At 40.1% G+C, this 17,195-nt stretch overlaps 1 protein-coding gene across 1 annotated transcript; it reads right to left on the bottom strand.

Moving 5' to 3' along the window:
- Positions 1–86: 86 nt before the first annotated feature.
- Positions 87–11,871, bottom strand: inpp5e (inositol polyphosphate-5-phosphatase E). Its single transcript, XM_061902695.1, has 10 exons — positions 10,643–11,871; positions 6,022–6,145; positions 5,803–5,900; positions 5,606–5,730; positions 5,361–5,480; positions 3,523–3,630; positions 3,218–3,379; positions 1,191–1,306; positions 978–1,114; positions 87–716 (listed from the first exon to the last, which is right to left on the bottom strand). Exons 1-10 carry the CDS (start codon positions 11,404–11,406, stop codon positions 590–592), a joined length of 1,881 nt encoding a protein of 626 aa, XP_061758679.1. The 5' UTR covers positions 11,407–11,871; the 3' UTR covers positions 87–589.
- Between the last annotated feature and the right edge of the window lie 5,324 nt (positions 11,872–17,195).

Here is a 17,195-nt window from a genome sequence, read left to right as displayed (position 1 = left end):
CTTGTCGTCTTACAAAAAAATCAACTGTTGAATAAAAGCAATTCATTTAAAATTTCATTGGAAATGTTGGAACGCTTAGTGAGACATTTAAAAAAAAAAAAAAAGGTTTATTGGAATTACAGGATTGCTGTTGAAAAGAAAAAAAAAGGATAACGATATCCTGAGAAAATGCAAACAGGCACTTTTTGTCTTTTTACAGGGAATTTGATTGTTAGTGGCACCCAAAGCTACACACACACTTTAAGTAGTATGAGAGAATGTAGTCAAATAGTCAGTCTGGTTTTGTCTGCAAACATTCATCTCCCTGACATTAAACAATAAAATGTAGCAGCTCCACATGATGGACTTGAAAAGTTACAAGGCATGTTAACACTGATGTAGGATCATAAAAAAACGCAGTAAAAAAAAAAAATTAGTCGCCACTCTTGTTCGGAGTGGTCTGCCTGCCGTGTTAAGGTTCCCGCCCTCAAGTGCAGCCACATTTCCACATGTTTCTACTGAGGGTGCGCCACTTCCACACATGTCCAGCAGAGGCCGCGCATCCGCTCATTGACTATCACAGCGCCTCCTTGTTGCTTTGGAAGGAATTTCAAGAGATGGCGCACACGCTGCTTTGGTTTTTCATCGCCTCCCTCATCTTCAACTCCCTGGTGCTCCGCCTCTTGATGCCCTCCAGGTACAAGATGCGGTCAAACTGGCCCGCTCCCAGAGGAATACTAGCCAGTTAATAAATGCAAAATAGGATTTAATTAGGTAAATATTGGTATTTTTAATAAACATTTTGATATGGACATGTTTTAGCTCTTTAAACTTTTATTTTGAGTATTTTTTCCATGCATATTTGGGTGTAACATTTCAATTGGATAACTGTGAAATTTTACAAATCGACAAAAAAAACACAGCATATCGTAGTAAACACTGTTGGGGGGGACCCCCATCTTGGGTGCAAAAGGTATTTGAATGGTAAGCAGACTTACGTGTCTCTGCCTGCCTTCAGTTTGACGTGGAAAACGCCGACAACAGGCCGGTGGTCTGAGGTCTTGATGCTGGAGCAGCTGGTGTATTTGAGGACATGGATGTCGTCTACATATCTTGTCCGAAACAAGATCCGGTCCTGGAATTTGTAAAAAACCCACACAACGTCAAGTTTCCTCAAAGGTGGTGGACTTGAGTGTAGGTGGTCTTTTTACTGTGTACGAAGGCGTCCTCTGCTTGGAGGTGGTGTCGTAGACGTCGGTGCCGATGTCAAACTTGTATGTAGGCAGGAAGTGGATGCGCGCCTCTTGGAAGCCTTTGAAGATGGAACCTTAAAACAAGATGGCCGTTGATATTTGATTTATATTTAGCGGACTCTCCCCAAATTATAACAAACACTTCCAAGTCAACTACTAGTAACATCACTATGAGTCCGTTAAAGTTCTAGAAACATAAGCGGCAGCTCAGCTCCCTCGCAGTCCTTGAAATGAAGGCTAATTATCTTTTAGCGTAATGTTAGCTCACTGTGCGTGTGTGTGTTACGGACAGCAAAGCCCTGTCTGAGAGAATGACAAGCATTATTGACCTACAGTTAACTAAGTTATTTCACTTTACCTTTTTCTGTGTTGATTGAGCTGTGTTGAAGCAGTAAAAAAGGACATGTTAAATAAAGAGTTTCCTGAAGCTGTCTCTGACAGTTGATGTAATAATGTAAGTGCATCATAAAGCCTACATGAACTCCATGGTGTTCAGGGATGAATAGTCTCTCCTATTGCTATTGTACTATTTTTTTTCAGCTATAGTTACATTAATCATTAGTAATGTAGCCGCTTAGTTTTGAATGTAGGGTCCCTGCTATCGCATGTTGATAAAAATATAACATTTACATAATAAAAATCAACTACAGGCTTCCCAAAAGCTGTAATAAATTAAGCATGATGAGTTGAGCATATGTCAGCATGTGGCCCCACTTTTACTCTTTTTTTCCAAACGCTTATTGCAAACACTTACTGTAAGTCATTAATTTGACTTTGTAAGTCATTATTTTGACTTAGTAAGCCATTATTTAGTCATTATTTTTGACTTAGTAAATTACTAAGTAATAATACTGACGTACTTAGTATCTCAGGTAACTAGGACTGTTTTGTTTTTACTTTACGGAAAAAATGTAGAGATATATATCGTATATCGCCATTCAGCAAATGGAGCGGAAAACACAACCAAAAGTTGTAGGCTTCTTCACACGACAAAGCCTGCCTACTTCACTGCAGTCTGTAGTCTATTGCCCCCCAGGCAGGGGTGGTAGCGACGAGGCGGAGACGTGATGGTGACAGACCAAGATACAACGATCCTTACACCCACCCACCCCCTTCCCCGGTCCTCTTCCCCTGGAGAGTCACCACCTTAACTAACAAATTTTGTGGGGGAAACACTGGTGTGGTTTTGGATACATTTGTGTTATTTTAAAAGATAATTACACTAAACGTAAATCAACACCATCTGCTATAAGGTAAGCAACCAAACTACTTATCAGTAAAATAAGGCTATGTTGTTAGAGCTGACTCAACTGTGATGCTAACATCAAATTAGCTAATACATGTTGGTGGTGTGTTAGCTCGTTGGCTAAGGCTAGTTAACACCTAAATGGACCATTTTGCTTTTTTAATGGTTGTAGTAGTTAATAGACCCACCGCTCCAATTTCGTATTGAGGGTTAACATTTAATAATAATAAAGGTGTTCTGCACACTCTAGTTGTCTTAAATTGGGAATATTTTTGCTGAATTTTTAGCGCAAACAGTGGAAGCACTTTGTTAGTTCTGACTGTCTTAGCAACAGTAACTAGGGGGCGAGTCTTAGCCAAAAGTCTCCTCCCCCTTACCCAGTGCATGTACAGTTTTACTTGCTGCCAGCTGATTGTACTTTTTACTGGCATTCCACATTTCTTGTTTGTTACTTGGCTTCTACCCTGTTGATTTGGTCACAACCTTTTTTGTGTACAACTTCTGGATCCTTGTCACTAATAATACTCCCGTTGCACACTAGGGCTGCTGGAAAAAAAAAAAAAATCACATCCAAATTCCGATCTGTGTTATGAATTATATACCAGATAAGCTACTGCAAGAATCTGTTTAAAAGGAGAATCAATTCTGAATCTGGTTCAAATTGAATCATCAGTTATTGTAAGATTCACAGACCCTAATGCATACAGGAATGGGATATTCAGTAGTGTCGCAAAGTTACCGTCTTTCATTTCTTTGGCGAGCTGGTCGTGCTCCAACAGGGCAGCCATGTCACCCCCCGCTGCACACTCGATGATGCTCTCCACTCCGGCCCGGTCGTGACCTAGCCGGAAGTTGAAATCTCCGAACCAGAAGACCTGATCGAACCTCGTTGTGACGTCAGCTGCAGACAGAAAGTAGCATGCATGTGTAGATAGTACTTAATTGATTCCTTCAGGAAAATGTGTGTTTTAAAGGACAAACAAATGACACCAGTAGTTTGCGTTGCATGTATTTGGATGTACTGGTATTGTTGACGACTCTTACATGAGGTGGAGCGATACGGGTTGGTATCAGGTAGTCCTTTAGGGAGAGATAACGCTTCCACAATCTTGTTGTAGTCCAGAATCCTCTCGTATACTTTGGCATCTCCAGCTTGAAGGGGGGAAAAAAACCTTGATATGTAATAAAAAAAGTGCCTTAACACCATCTTTTGTAAAGCTAATAACTATAGAGGCTAAACATATATAAAGCTACACTAGATAAACATCTAAAATCAAGGGGAATGTACATCAATTTACTGATTTCAAGTATCTTCAAGGGGAAGTGCACTTTTTTTTCGGATTTTTGCCTATTCACAATCTTTTTGTGAGATAAGAACACGTTTTTTTTTTTCCCATGCATCCTAAGCCGTAAATATAAACATGTCAGCTAACAATGGAGTTAATGGGATTCGCTCTAAAAAAAAAACATCCAAAAACTATATACATGCTGTACATATATATGGAATGTAACAGGCACATTCATAATAACATGTAATATAGACATTTGCTCATTAATTTCATAGATTCATCACAACGTTCTTCAACAACTAATCATGCAGACTTCATGAGAGACAACAAATTCTACTTAGAGAAAAATAATGATCCAGAATCTTATTTTTTAGACAAATTGTAAAGAGAATGAGCTGCAAGTTTTCGAAGCTGGGTGCTAAAAGGCGCCATCATTAAGTGTTAAACAAGAAATACAAAACTACGAATATAACAAAATAATCACATACCACCTCAACCCCGCATTCCCCGAACCCCGCACACCTGAGCCCCGACATTAATGAACTAGCATCCGAGAAAAGATGGCAGGTATCTGGCTTCAGATTAGATCAGTGTGTCGCAAACTGAGCAGTAAAAAGGCCTGAATGGTTTATTTATTCATTGTTATTTTATTTTCAAATGTATTAGCTTGTGGAAAAAATTAATGTTGATATTTACCTCAGAAAGCTGCAAATACAAAAGAGGCATTCAATTTATTATTATTTTTATTTGATTCAATATACCATTGATGTTTTTGCCTTTGTTTTTTTGAAAGGTGATTTTGCACTATTAAGCGTTGCTTGTTCCATCCGTGTTAAAGCAAATCAGTGTAGCAAACTGAACAATAATTAATGTTTTATTTTTTTACTTTCTCTTGCTACTTCAACGCTTGAATGTTTGTTTCATTCATTATTTTATTTTCAAATTTATTATTAGCCTTTATTTTGATATTTACCTCAGAAGGCTGCAAAAAGAAAAGAGGCATTCAATTTGTATTTACATTTTATTTGATATGCCATTGATATTTGAAACTCGGTTTTGCATGTCCCTATAAAGTTATATAACCCATGCTTGTTCAATATTTAATGCAAAACTTGTTCAATGCAAAGCTCGGTTGGTAGAGTGGCCGTGCCAGCAGCTTGAGTGTTCCAGGTTCAATCTCCGCATCTGCCATCTTCGTCTCTGCCGTTGTGTCCTTGGGCAAGAAACTTTACCCACCAGCTCCCAGTGCAACCCACACTGGTTTGAATGTAATTTAGATATTGGGTTTTCACTATGTAAAGCGCTTTGAGTCACTAGAGAAAAGCGCAATACAAGTATAAATCACTTCACTTCACTATCAAAAGGTTAATTTGTTCAACCTTTGTTCAGTTTTAAATTTTGGGCCCCTCTGTATTTGCGATTTGACACCCCTGACCTAGATAATAAAACTTTCAAAAAATATATTAGAAGGTTAAATTAAAAATGTTTTTAAATGTGTGGGGGGAAAAATCAGGTAACGTGCAACAGTACATTTGGGGGGGTTTAAATGTCTGACTTTGTGAGTAAAGTATTGGAATAAGTGCAAAGACTTACAGGTAAAGTGGGATGTGATGAAGAGGAAGGAAGTGCCAAAAAAGGTCAACGCAATGCCCACAGCCCCTTTGGTCTTGATCTGTGAGATGATCCTTGTTGTGACTGTGGCGTGTTCCACCTCTTCAGAGGGAACAAGCAACATTCATATTAACATTATTGCTGTGTCCTCTAATAAAAAAACACATTTCATTGTTGCGGTGTACGACCACACTAGGAAGAAAATGACGATGTGATGGCAGACAGACCCGAGCAGAACCAGATGAGGTCTCTTCTGATGAACGCAGTGAGGTAGAGGACGCCGTGCGACGCCGCGTGTAGCATGACGTAGTGCGGCCCCAGTGTCTCCTGCAGGCGTGTGTCCCACTCCCTCCTGCGCACATTGCACATGCAAGTCAGTGTGACACAAAAACAAAGCAAATTGACTCTCTCAAGTCCCCGTTACCTGTCAGGACAACCTTCCTGCACCCCGATGATGTAAAAGTCTTGTACGAAATCGGAGTCGGCGGGAAGTAAGAGGTCGTCCAAGTTGGACGGCAGACCCTAGAAGACACACATCCACACACACACACGCACACACACACAGACAGACACACAGACGCACTTTGTTACCCTGAACCAGTGCAAGTAACTAGTAGTGCACCTTGCCTGGTCCGCCCCGCACCTTCTCCCCCTGCATGTTCCAGGTGACGATGTAGAGCCCCAGCCTTCTGTCGGGAAAGTAACGCGTGAGCTCTTCCACGCCTAGCAGGGCGCCACTCCCCAAGCCGCCTCCTTCCAGGAAGCTCCTGCAAGAAGAGGCAGCATTTACAAACCCCGTTTCCATATGAGTTGGGAAATTGTGTTGGATGTAAATATAAACGGAGTACAATGATTTGCAAATCCCTTTCAACCCATATTCAGTTGAATGCACTACAACGACAAGTAATTTGATGTTCAAACTCATAAACTTTATTTTTTTTTGCAACTAATTTACTTACAATTTCATGGCTGCAACATGTGCCAAAGTAGTTGGGAAAGGACATGTTCACCACTGTTACATCACCTTTTCTTTTAACAACACTCAATAAACATTTGGGAACTGAATAAACTAATTGTTGAAGCTTTGAAAGTGGAATTCTTTTTCATCCTTGTTTTATGTCGAGCTTTAGTCGTTTAACAGTCCGGGGTTTCCGCTGTCGTATTTTACGCTTCATAATGCGCCACACATTTTCGATGGGAGACAGATCTTGACTGCAGGCGGGCCAGGAAAGTACCCGCACTCTTACTACGTAACCACGCTGTTTTAACACGTGGCATGGCATTGTCTTGCTGAAATAAGCAGGGGCGTCCATGATAACGTTGCTTGGATGACCACATATGTTGCTCCAAAACCTGTATGAACCATTCAGCATTATTGGTGCCTTCAAAGATGTGTAAGTTACCCAAGCCTTGGGCACTAATACACACCCATACCATCACAGATGCTGGCTTTTTAACTTTGCGCCTATAACAATCCGGATGGTTATTTTCCACTTTGTTCCGTAGGACACCACGTCCACAGTTTCCAAATATAATTTGAAATGTGGACTCATCAGACCACAGAACACTTTTCCACTTTGCATCAGTCCATCTTAGATGAGCTTGGGCCCAGCGAAGCCAGCGGCGTTCCTTGGTGTTGCTGATAAATGGCTTTTGCTTTGCATAGTACAGTTTTAACTTGCACTTACAGATGTATCAACCAACTGTAGTTACCTACAGTGGTTTTATGAAGTGTTCCTGAGCCCATGTGATGATATCCTTTACACACTGATGTCAGTTTTGATGCAGTACCGCCTGAGGGATCAAAGGTCTGTAATATCATCACTTACGTGCAGTGATTTCTCCAGATTCTCTGAACCTTTTGATGATTTTACGGACCGTAGATGATAAAATCTCTAAATTCCTTGCAATAGCTTGTTGAGAAATGTTATTCTAAAACTGTTCGACAATTTGTTTAAAAAATGGTGACACTCGCTCCATCCTTGTTTGTGAATTACTTAGCATTTCATGGAAGCTGTTTTTATAACCAATCATGGCACCCACCTGTTCCCATTTAGCCTGCACACCTGTAGGATGTTTCAAATAAGTGTTTGATGAGTATTTCTCAACTTTATCAGTATTTATTGCCACCTTTCCCAACTTCTTTGTCACGTGTTGCTGGTATCAAATTCTAAAGTTAATGATTATTTGCACAAAAACAAAAAAGTTTTAACTGAATATGGGTTGAAAATGATTTCCAAATCATTGTATTCCGTTTATATTTACATCTAACACAATTTCCCAACTCATATGGAAACGGGATTTGTACAAAGGAAACTCTGAAGCTAGAAAAACTTTGTCATAAGATTATTTGTTGCTGGAGTTTTGCTTTTTGGCGCGTCTTTTTAGCTGCACTTATTAATAAAACCATCACCCCAGGCCCTCACTTTGGATCAAAGTGAATATGGTGTTGTTTTTTACAGCACTTTACTTCTTTTTACACTTGCATGACAGTTACGAAGGCTCTTTTTAACATATTTCTAACTGGAGAGGGAACAAATATTCATAAAGTTGATAGAAAAAATAAATATATCTTAGTTGAAACATATTGGGCAGCACGGTGAAACAAGGGTTAGTGCATGTGCCTCACAATATGAAAGTCCTGAGTTCAATCCCGGGCTCAGGATCTTTCTGTGTGTAGTTTGCATGTTCTCCCCGTGACTGCGTGGGTTCCCTCTGGGTACGGCTTCCTCCGAAAACATGCACCATGTCCTAACACAAACTTACTTTCGACACTTGCATGCCAGTTAACATGTTGCTTAAAACTTTGCATGTACAGTTGATACAGGCATAGTTTGACACACCGACCATACTATTAGGGACGGCATGGTGTGGCGGGTAGACCAGCCGCGCCTGAAACTTGAGGGTTGCAGGTTTGCTCCCCGCCTCTTGCCATCCAAATCACTGCTGTTGTGTCCTTTGGCAAGACACTTCACCCTTGCCCCCAGTGCCGCACACACAGGTAAATGAATGATGGGTGGTGATCAGAGGGGCTTTAAGCGCAAACTGGCAGCCATGTGCATCAGTTGGGGATGGTCTCCTGTTGGCCCCACTATGGACTGAACTCTCAGATCCACTATGGACTGGACTATCACAATATTATGCTAGATCCACTCGACGTCCATTGCACCGGTCGCCCACATCTGCGGTCCCCTCCAAGGTTTCTCATTGTCCCATTCGGTTGAGTTTTTCCTTGCCCTGATGTGGGATCTGAGCTGAGGATGTTGTTGTGGTTTGTGCAGCCCTTTGAGACACTCGTGATTTAGGGTTATATAAGTAAACATTGATTGATTGATGCTTCTCTCAGTCTATCCCAGGGAAACTGTGGCTACAAATGTAGCTTACCACCACCAAGTGTGAATGTGGAGTGAATGAATGATGGTTTGTCACTTCTCTGTCTTGCGCTTTGAGTGTCTAGAAAATCACATCCATTACTATTATTACCATTAACGTTTCAAAATGCAAACAAATTAGAAGCGCTAATTGGACTAATAAATCTCTCCTTTAATAAAGTATGCTGAGTAAGCATCCCTGCCATAATGCACACCCTCCCCATCGGTCACAGTCCTATAGTGCACAATCACACTGACACAAATAAGTCTAGATGACCATAATTTCCAAATGAGGTTCGAGTACGTACAGTAAAAGCACATAACAAGATTCCACAAACAGTAGTGAAGTGAATGATTCGATTTAAAATCTATTTTTATTTTTTTCAATTCAACACGATTCTTGATTCAAAAAAGATTTTTTTTCCCGATTTAAAAGGATTCTCTATTCATTCAATACATAGGATTTCAGCAGGATCTACCCCAGTCTGCTGACATGCTAGCAGAGTAGTAGATTTTTTTAAAAGCTTTTATAATTGTAAAGGACAATGTTTTATCAACTGATTGCAATAATTTAAATTTGTTTTAACTATTAAACGAACCAAAAATACGACTTATTTTATCTTTGTGGAAAATATTGGATACAGTGTGTTGTCAAGCTTATGAGATGCGATGCAAGTGTAAGCCACTGTGAAAATAATGTTCTTTTTTTATTTTTATAAATGTCTAATGATAATGTCGATGAGGGATTTTAAATCATTGCTATGCTGAAATTATAACTAATATTGATACTGTTGTTGATAATATTCATTTTTGTTTCACTACTTTTGGTTTGTTCTGGGTCGTGTTTGTGTCTCCTCTCAATTGCTCTGTTTATTGCAGTTCTGAGTGTTGCTGGGTCAGGTTTGGTTTTGGAATTGGATTGCATTGTTATGGTATTGCTGTGTATTGTTTTGTTGGATTGAAAAAAAAAATCGCTTTTTTTTAAAATGAGAATCGATTCTGAATGACACAACATGAGAATCATGATTCATATTCTAATCGATTTTTTCCCACACCCCTAGTCATTAGCATTCAGACATTGTATTGAGGTTTAGTAGTAGTGTTCCTAAAATTCTGATATACCGGCCCCCCAGACACATTTTTTTCTCTAAATTTGGCCCCCAGATCAAAGTAATTGCCCAGGCCTGTTGTAGTGCTTATTATAACTGATACAATAACACATCAAATGGTGTTCTTGTGATCTAGATCAGTGGTTCTCAAATGGGGGTACGCGTACCCCTGGGCGTACTTGAAGGTATGCCAAGGGGTATGTGAGATTTTTAAAACTATTCTAAAAATAGCAACAATTCAAAAATCCTTTATAAATATATTTATTGGATAATACCTCAACAAAATATGAATTAATTTCACAAACTGTGAAAAGAAATGCAACAATGCAATATTCAGTGTTGACAACTACATTTTTTGTGGACATGATTTTTTTTTTGGGTGAAGAAATGTTTTCAATTATGTTCATGAATCCAGATGGATCCCTATTACAATCCCCAAAGAGGGCACTTTAAGTTGATGAGTACTTCTATGTGTAAAATTTTGTATTTATAATCAGATCACTTGTTTATTTTTCAACAAGTTTTTTATTTTTTTTTCCAAATATTTCAATAAAGACCACTACAAATGAGCAATATTTTGCACTTTCATACAATTTAATAAATCAGAAACTGATGACATACTGCTGTATTTTACTTCTTTATCTCTTTTTTTAATCAAAGATGCTTTGCTTTGATTATGGGGGAACTTGAATTAAAAAAAATGTTCACAGGGGGTACATCACTGAAAAAAGGTTGATTTAGATCCAAGCATAACAAAATACTAATTCCCAGTGTGCCCACCTACCTGTTCCTCACATCCTGGGGCTTGATGGGACTCAGCACGCTGCTGGTGGACCTCATGGAGTTGACAGACACGCTATCCGACAGGGCGTCGTCCAGAGGCCGGCTCTCGCTCAGATTCCGGTGGAGCCTCTGCACGCTTCTCGTCCCATAATCCACGCAATCCTTGTCAATCCTATTAGCCGTCCTCATGGCCGTGGACACCAGGTTCTGATGGAGGGGCGGCAGAGAACCTGTGGGCTGCAGCGGGGACAGCCTCATTCGGGCGGACCTCAGCCGTAGCTCCGGGGAATCTTGTTGCTGCTGGCGGACCGGCCCGTGTTCGTACTCGGACAGGCTGCTGCCTCTTTTACGGAAGACGACGGGTACCGGTGTGGAAGCGAGACCCACGGTCGGGTCGCTTTTGAGTGGGGATGCAGGACCAAGAGCGAACCCGCCGGGGGGTGAAACTGTCGGATCTTCCTTAAGGGAGTCGGTGGATGAGGCCACCGGGTCGCTCAAGCTCTCCTGGCTGGATCTCAGTCTCCTGGTTCGGATAGAATCCTCCTTTCTGCCCTTCCGTGTCCTGGGCAGTGAGGGCGGCCGAGGCTGATAAGGGCTGTCCCCTGCGGCATTGCGAGCAGCCTGCTGGAGTTTGAGGGTGTCATTGAAGTCTTTGCAAAGCTTGTTGTCCACCAAGGGGGTCTTGGGCGCCCGGCTGTCCCCGACAAGTGTTTCCGAGCCGTTACAGGACTGACTGAGGCCGCTGTCCACGCCATTCTCGCCCATGTCTCTTCTTGTTAGCCACAAGCTAAGCTACATGCTCGGGCCAGCAAACGGGTAAATTAGTGCTAGTGTGACCTTTTTAGCTTCACAAAACGCAAACTCCACTTGTTGCATCACCGAATTAAAATTGAATGTCGTATCATTTTGTATATAAATATGTAAGTAAGTACGCACGCAGACTTACGGGCTACGAACCATTGCTACGTTAGCGGTATCACATTAACTGGCTGAGCTAATGTTTAAAAAAAAACAAAACAGTTTTGCTGTGAAAACCACTGACGCTAAGATGGCTATTTGAGTGCTTAACGTGTCCTTGGTGTCAGCAATGTGACATTATGGAAGATTTACACCCACTTTGCTGTCCTTTTCCCCTTAGAATGGTGCGCGTAAAGTAGCCCGGCGACTTCCTTAGCAACGTTTGACAACAACTAACTTTGTTGTCAGGAGGAAGAAGCGACGGGGTGGGCAAGCCTCCACACTGCCCTCTTGTGGTGTAAGAACGCCATTACATTGAGGATGCTCAATCAATCAATCAATGTTTACTTATATAGCCCTAAATCACTAGTGTCTCAAAGGGCTACACAAACCACAACACAAACCACTACGACATCCTCGGTAGGCCCACATAAGGGCAAGGAAAACTCACACCCAGTGGGACGTCTTGCGTGAATGCTCCAAAATGTATCTATTTATCCTTCTTCTACTTTTTCTTCTTCTTCTTCTTCTTCTTCTTCTTCTTCTTCCTCCTCCTAGTGTTGTCCATGTCCTTCTTCTTCTTGTTCTTCTTCTTGTTCTTGCTCTTGTTATTCTTCTTGCTCTTGTGTTCTTCTTCTTCTTGTTCCTCTTCTTCTTCTTCTTCTTCTTGTCCTTGTTCTTCTTATTAATTTTCTTCTTCTTCTCCGTATTGTTCCTCTCATTCTTTGTACTTCTTCTTCTTCTTGTTCATCATCTTGTTCTTGCTCTTGTTCTTTTTCTTGTTCTTCTTCTTTTTCCTCTTCTTCTTATCCTTGTTCTTCTTCTTGTTCCTCTTCTTGTTCTTCTTGTCCTTGTTCTTCTTCTTCTTTTCCTTGTCATTGTTCTTCTTCTTGTTATTGTTCTTCTTATTGTTTTTGTTGTTCTCTGTATTGTTCTTCTCATTCTTTCTACTTCTTCTTGTTCTTCTTATTCTTCTTGTTCCTCTTCTTCTTCTTCTTCTTGTCCTTGTTCTTCTTATTATTATTGTTCTTGTTCTTCTGATTGTTCTTCTTCTTCTTCTTCTTCATCCTCCTCTTGTTGTCCTTGTCCTTCTTCTTCTTGTTTTTGTTCTTGCTCCTCTTCTTCTTGTTGTTGTTCTTCTTCTTCTTGTCCTTGTTCTTCTTCTTATTATTATTGTTATTATTATTATTATTATTATTGTTGTTGTTCTTGTTCTTCTCCGTATTGTTCTTCTCATTGTTTCTACTTCTTTTTCTTGTTCTTCTTATTCTTTTTCTTGTTCTTCTTGTTCCTCTTCTTCTTTTTCTTCTTGTGCTTGTTCTTCTTATTGTTCTTGTTCTTCTTTTTCTTATTGTTCTTGTTCTTCTTGTTGTTTTTGCTCTTGTTCCTTTTCTTGTTCTTCGTGTTACTCTTCTTGTTCTTTTTCTTCTTCTTCAGATTTTGGTGCGCTCTACCGTCAACATTTTTCACCCGATTTATACCGTTCCAACTTCAAGCTGTTCAGCCTATTCGGGAACTGTGGGCTTTCCCTTTACAAATTCAGAAAATTCCCATAATTCTAGTTTTTCCGGGATATTTAAACCCAATAAATGAATTGGCCATTTTTTCCAACCTCCACCGTTTCCAATTTTCCAACCGATTCAAACCATTTCACCTTTAACACCTTACAACATTCTGGAAATTTAAACTTCCCCTTTTCCAAGTAAAAAAAAAAATCCAGGATTTTCCAGAATTCCTGCTTTTCCAAAGACCTATTTCAATCATTTTTTCTTGCGAGTACTCCTCCCACATTTTTCAACCGTTCCACCGTCCAAACATTCTTCTTAATCAGTACAAAAAACAGAGTTGTTTTTTTGGACTGGAAAATTCCAGGTTTTCCCCGAATTTCCAGGAATTCCTTAACACCATTTTTCATTTCAATATGTTACTACTCAAACATTTCTTGACCAATTTGAAAAATTCCAACACCAATCATTTTAACTCATTCAAAAAAATCAAGATTTTTACCATTTTCCCCAAAAATCCAGCTTTTCCTGAAATTGCCTATTTTTGGGAAATTATCATTGAAATCAATGTGACATTCTTCAAAGTTCCACAACTTCCACAATTTTCATCCGATTCAAACGGTTCCAACTTCAAAATATTCAGCCTTTTTTGGGAAATTTGTGCTCTACTTCAATATCCACCCATCCATTTTCTACCGCTTGTCCCTTAAAATTCTAAAAAAATTCCAGACTTTCAGTTGAACTTCAGCTTTGGCGCATTCACACGCAACTCCTTCAGGAATTGCCTCACCTAGTTATCCTTCTTCTTCTCCTCCAGATTTTGGCGCACTCTACCATCAAAATGTTTCACCCGATTCAAACCGTCCCAACTTCAAACTATTCAGCATTTTTGGGAACTGCGGGCTTTCCCTTGACAAATTCCCAAATTTCCCGGAATTCCAGTTTTTCCGGGACATTTTTCCCCATTCAAAATTAATTCGCCATTTTTCAAACTTCCACCGATTTCCACATTTTTCAACTGATTCAAACCATTCCACCTTCAATACCTTCCACCAGTCTGGAAATGTAAACTTCCCCTTTTCCAAGTTAAAAAAAAAAAATCCAGGATTTTCCAGAATTCCTGCTTTTCCAAAGCCCTATTTCAACCCTTTTTTCTTGTGAATACTCCTCCCACATTTTTCAACCATTCTACCGTCCAAACATTCCTCTTATTCAGAACACCTCCATCTAATTAAATATAATGGGACCTTTATCATAAATCAAAGACCAGAAATGTATCAAAATGTATATAAATGTACATATGTGCAAATTCAAAGGTAGTAAATTAGTATGCGATTAGAAACATTGGTATCTTATGTACAAAGGGATGGAAGGTCACGGTCATTCAATGTTGGTTTCCGGCCATGCCGCTTACGTGGAGTAATTTTTCCAGATTCTCTGAACCTTTTGACGATATTATGGACCGTAGATGTTGAAATCCCTAAATTTCTTGCAATTGAACTTTGAGAAACGTTGTTCTTAAACTGTTTGACTATTTGATCACGCAGTTGTGGACAAAGGGGTGTACCTCGCCCCATCCTTTCTTGTTAAAGACTGAGCATTTTTTGGGAAGCTGTTTTTATACTCAATCATGGCACCCACCTATTCCCAATTAGCCTGCACACCTGTGGGATGTTCCAAATAAGTGTTTGATGAGCATTCCTCAACTTTATCAGTATTTATTGCCACCTTTCCCAACTTCTTTGTCACGTGTTGCTGGCATCAAATTTTAAAGTTAATGATTATTTGCAATAAAAATAAAGGTTTTATTAGTTTGAACATCAAATATGTTGTCTTTGTAGCATATTCAACTGAATATGGGTTGAAAATGATTTGCAAATCATTGTATTCCGTTTATATTAATATCAAACACAATTTCCCAACTCATAAGGAAACAGGGTTTGTACATCCAAATATAATCTTTTTACTCGCAGTGTTCATGAGTGACACTCTCCAAGGTCCATATTATTAGAAGCACATGTCTCCACTCTTCCTTCATCTCTTCCCCTCCTCCCGAGGATGCGAACGAGGGGAATCGATGCCCTGATATGAGATTCAACCTAATGAGGATCAGAAACATCTTAATAAAGACCCGTAATCCACCACTTAATCCCTCATTACAGAATCATCTGCATTCACTGCTCCCGCTCCGTGGCGCCACTTTCGGGGCCCATTGTTCATCCTCGGCCTCATCCCTCACCCTGGGCCACGTCCTCCCCTTTTTGTCCCCCCTCGGTGTCAGTTTACATTTGATCCGCTCTCATTAGACTTTCAGACGAGATGAAAAATAGTGCTTTCGTGTGCACTTCTCCGCTATCTTCCGGCAGTCTGAAATGGATAAACGAGACATATGCTTAATTAATGAGGGAGAAGATCTCGGACAGAAACAAAAGGCACACTTTCCAGGCACTGTCGGAAGATTATGGTTCGCTCAAGTGTGAGCGTTTTGTCTCTGAAGTAGGGCGTGTGGATTAAAGTTTGGAATCTGTGCAGCGTTAACTCAGAAAAAGTTTAACCTAGAAAAAAGAACATACTCTTGTCATGTCCTGTATTTTAACACATTAGCACCAACACAATCATTGACTGACCTTTTCACCTTAAAGCATACTTGCCAACCTTGAGACCTCCGAATTCGAGTGATTGGGGGGCGGGAGCGTGGTTGTGGGAGGCGGGGTTTGGTGGTAGCGGGGGTGTATATTATAGCGTCCCGGAAGAGTTAGTGCTGCAATAGTTTCTGGGTATTTGTTCTGTTGTGTTTATGTTGTGTTACGGTGCAGATGTTCTCCCGAAATGCGTTTGTCATTCTTGTTTGGTGTGGGTTCACAATGTGATGCATATGTGTAACAGTGTTAAAGTTGTTTATACGGCCACCCTCAGGGTGACCTGTATGGCTGTTGACCAAGTATGCCATGCATTCGCTCATGTGTGTATTACGTCGCATTTGCTGTATGTATGAAAAAGCTGACGTGAGGGCATGTTGTAGAGCAGTGGTTCTCAACCTTTTTTTCAGTGATGTACCCCCTGTGAACATTTTTTTTTTAATTCAAGTACCCCCTAATCAGAGCAAAACATTTTTTTTTTTTGGACAAAAATAGCTAAAGATGTAAAATACAGCACTATGTCATCAGTTTCTGATTCATTAAATTGTATAACAGTGCAAAATATTGCTCATTTATAGTGGTCTTTCTTGAACTATTTGGAAAAAAAGATATAAAAATAACTCAAAAGTTGTTGAAAAATAAACAAGTGATTCAATTATAAACAAAGATTTCTACACATAGAAGTAATCATCAACTTAAAGTGCCCTCTTTGGGGATTGTAATAGAGATCCATCTGGATTCATGAATTTAATTCTAAACATTTCTTCACAAAAAAAGCAATCTTTAACATCAATATTTATGGAACATGTCCACAAAAAATCTAGCTGTCAACACTGAATATTCCATTGTTGCATTTCTTTTCACAGTTTATGAACTTACATTCATATTTTGTTGAAGTATTATTCAATAAATATATTTATAAAGGATTTTTGAATTGCTGCTATTTTTAGAATTTTTTTTTTAAAATCTCACGTAGCCCTTGGCATACCTACAAGTACCCCCAGGGGTACGCATACCCCCATTTGAGAACCACTGTTGTAGAGGACGTTAAAGGCAGTGCCTTTAAGGCATGCCCCCAATATTGTTGTCTGGGTGGAGACCGGGAGAAATTCGGGAGAATGATTGCCCCGGGAGATTTTCGGAAGGCGCGCTGAAATCATGAGGGTTGGCAAGTATGCCTTAAAGAGACTATTTGAAAGGGCCTCAACTGGTTAATTTTCTCTTGTAACACTACATTCAGCCACCGGGGGCAATAGTGAGAGACCACAGCAGCAACAAAGACTTGAGTTGAGTTTGAGTTTAGGGCAGCTCAGCGGAACAGGGGTTAGTGCATGTGCCTTACAATTCGAAGGTCCTGAGCAGTCCTGGGTTTGATCCCGGGCTCTGGATCTTTCTGTGTGGAGTTTGCATGTTCTCCCTGTGACTGCGTGGATTCCCTCCGAGTACTCCAGCT

The sequence above is a fragment of the Nerophis ophidion genome, linkage group LG01, assembly GCF_033978795.1.
Source record: "Nerophis ophidion isolate RoL-2023_Sa linkage group LG01, RoL_Noph_v1.0, whole genome shotgun sequence".
Taxonomy (NCBI): Eukaryota; Metazoa; Chordata; class Actinopteri; order Syngnathiformes; family Syngnathidae; genus Nerophis; species Nerophis ophidion.
Note: the sequence above shows the minus strand (reverse complement) of the source record. Positions and strands in the feature narration are given on the sequence as shown.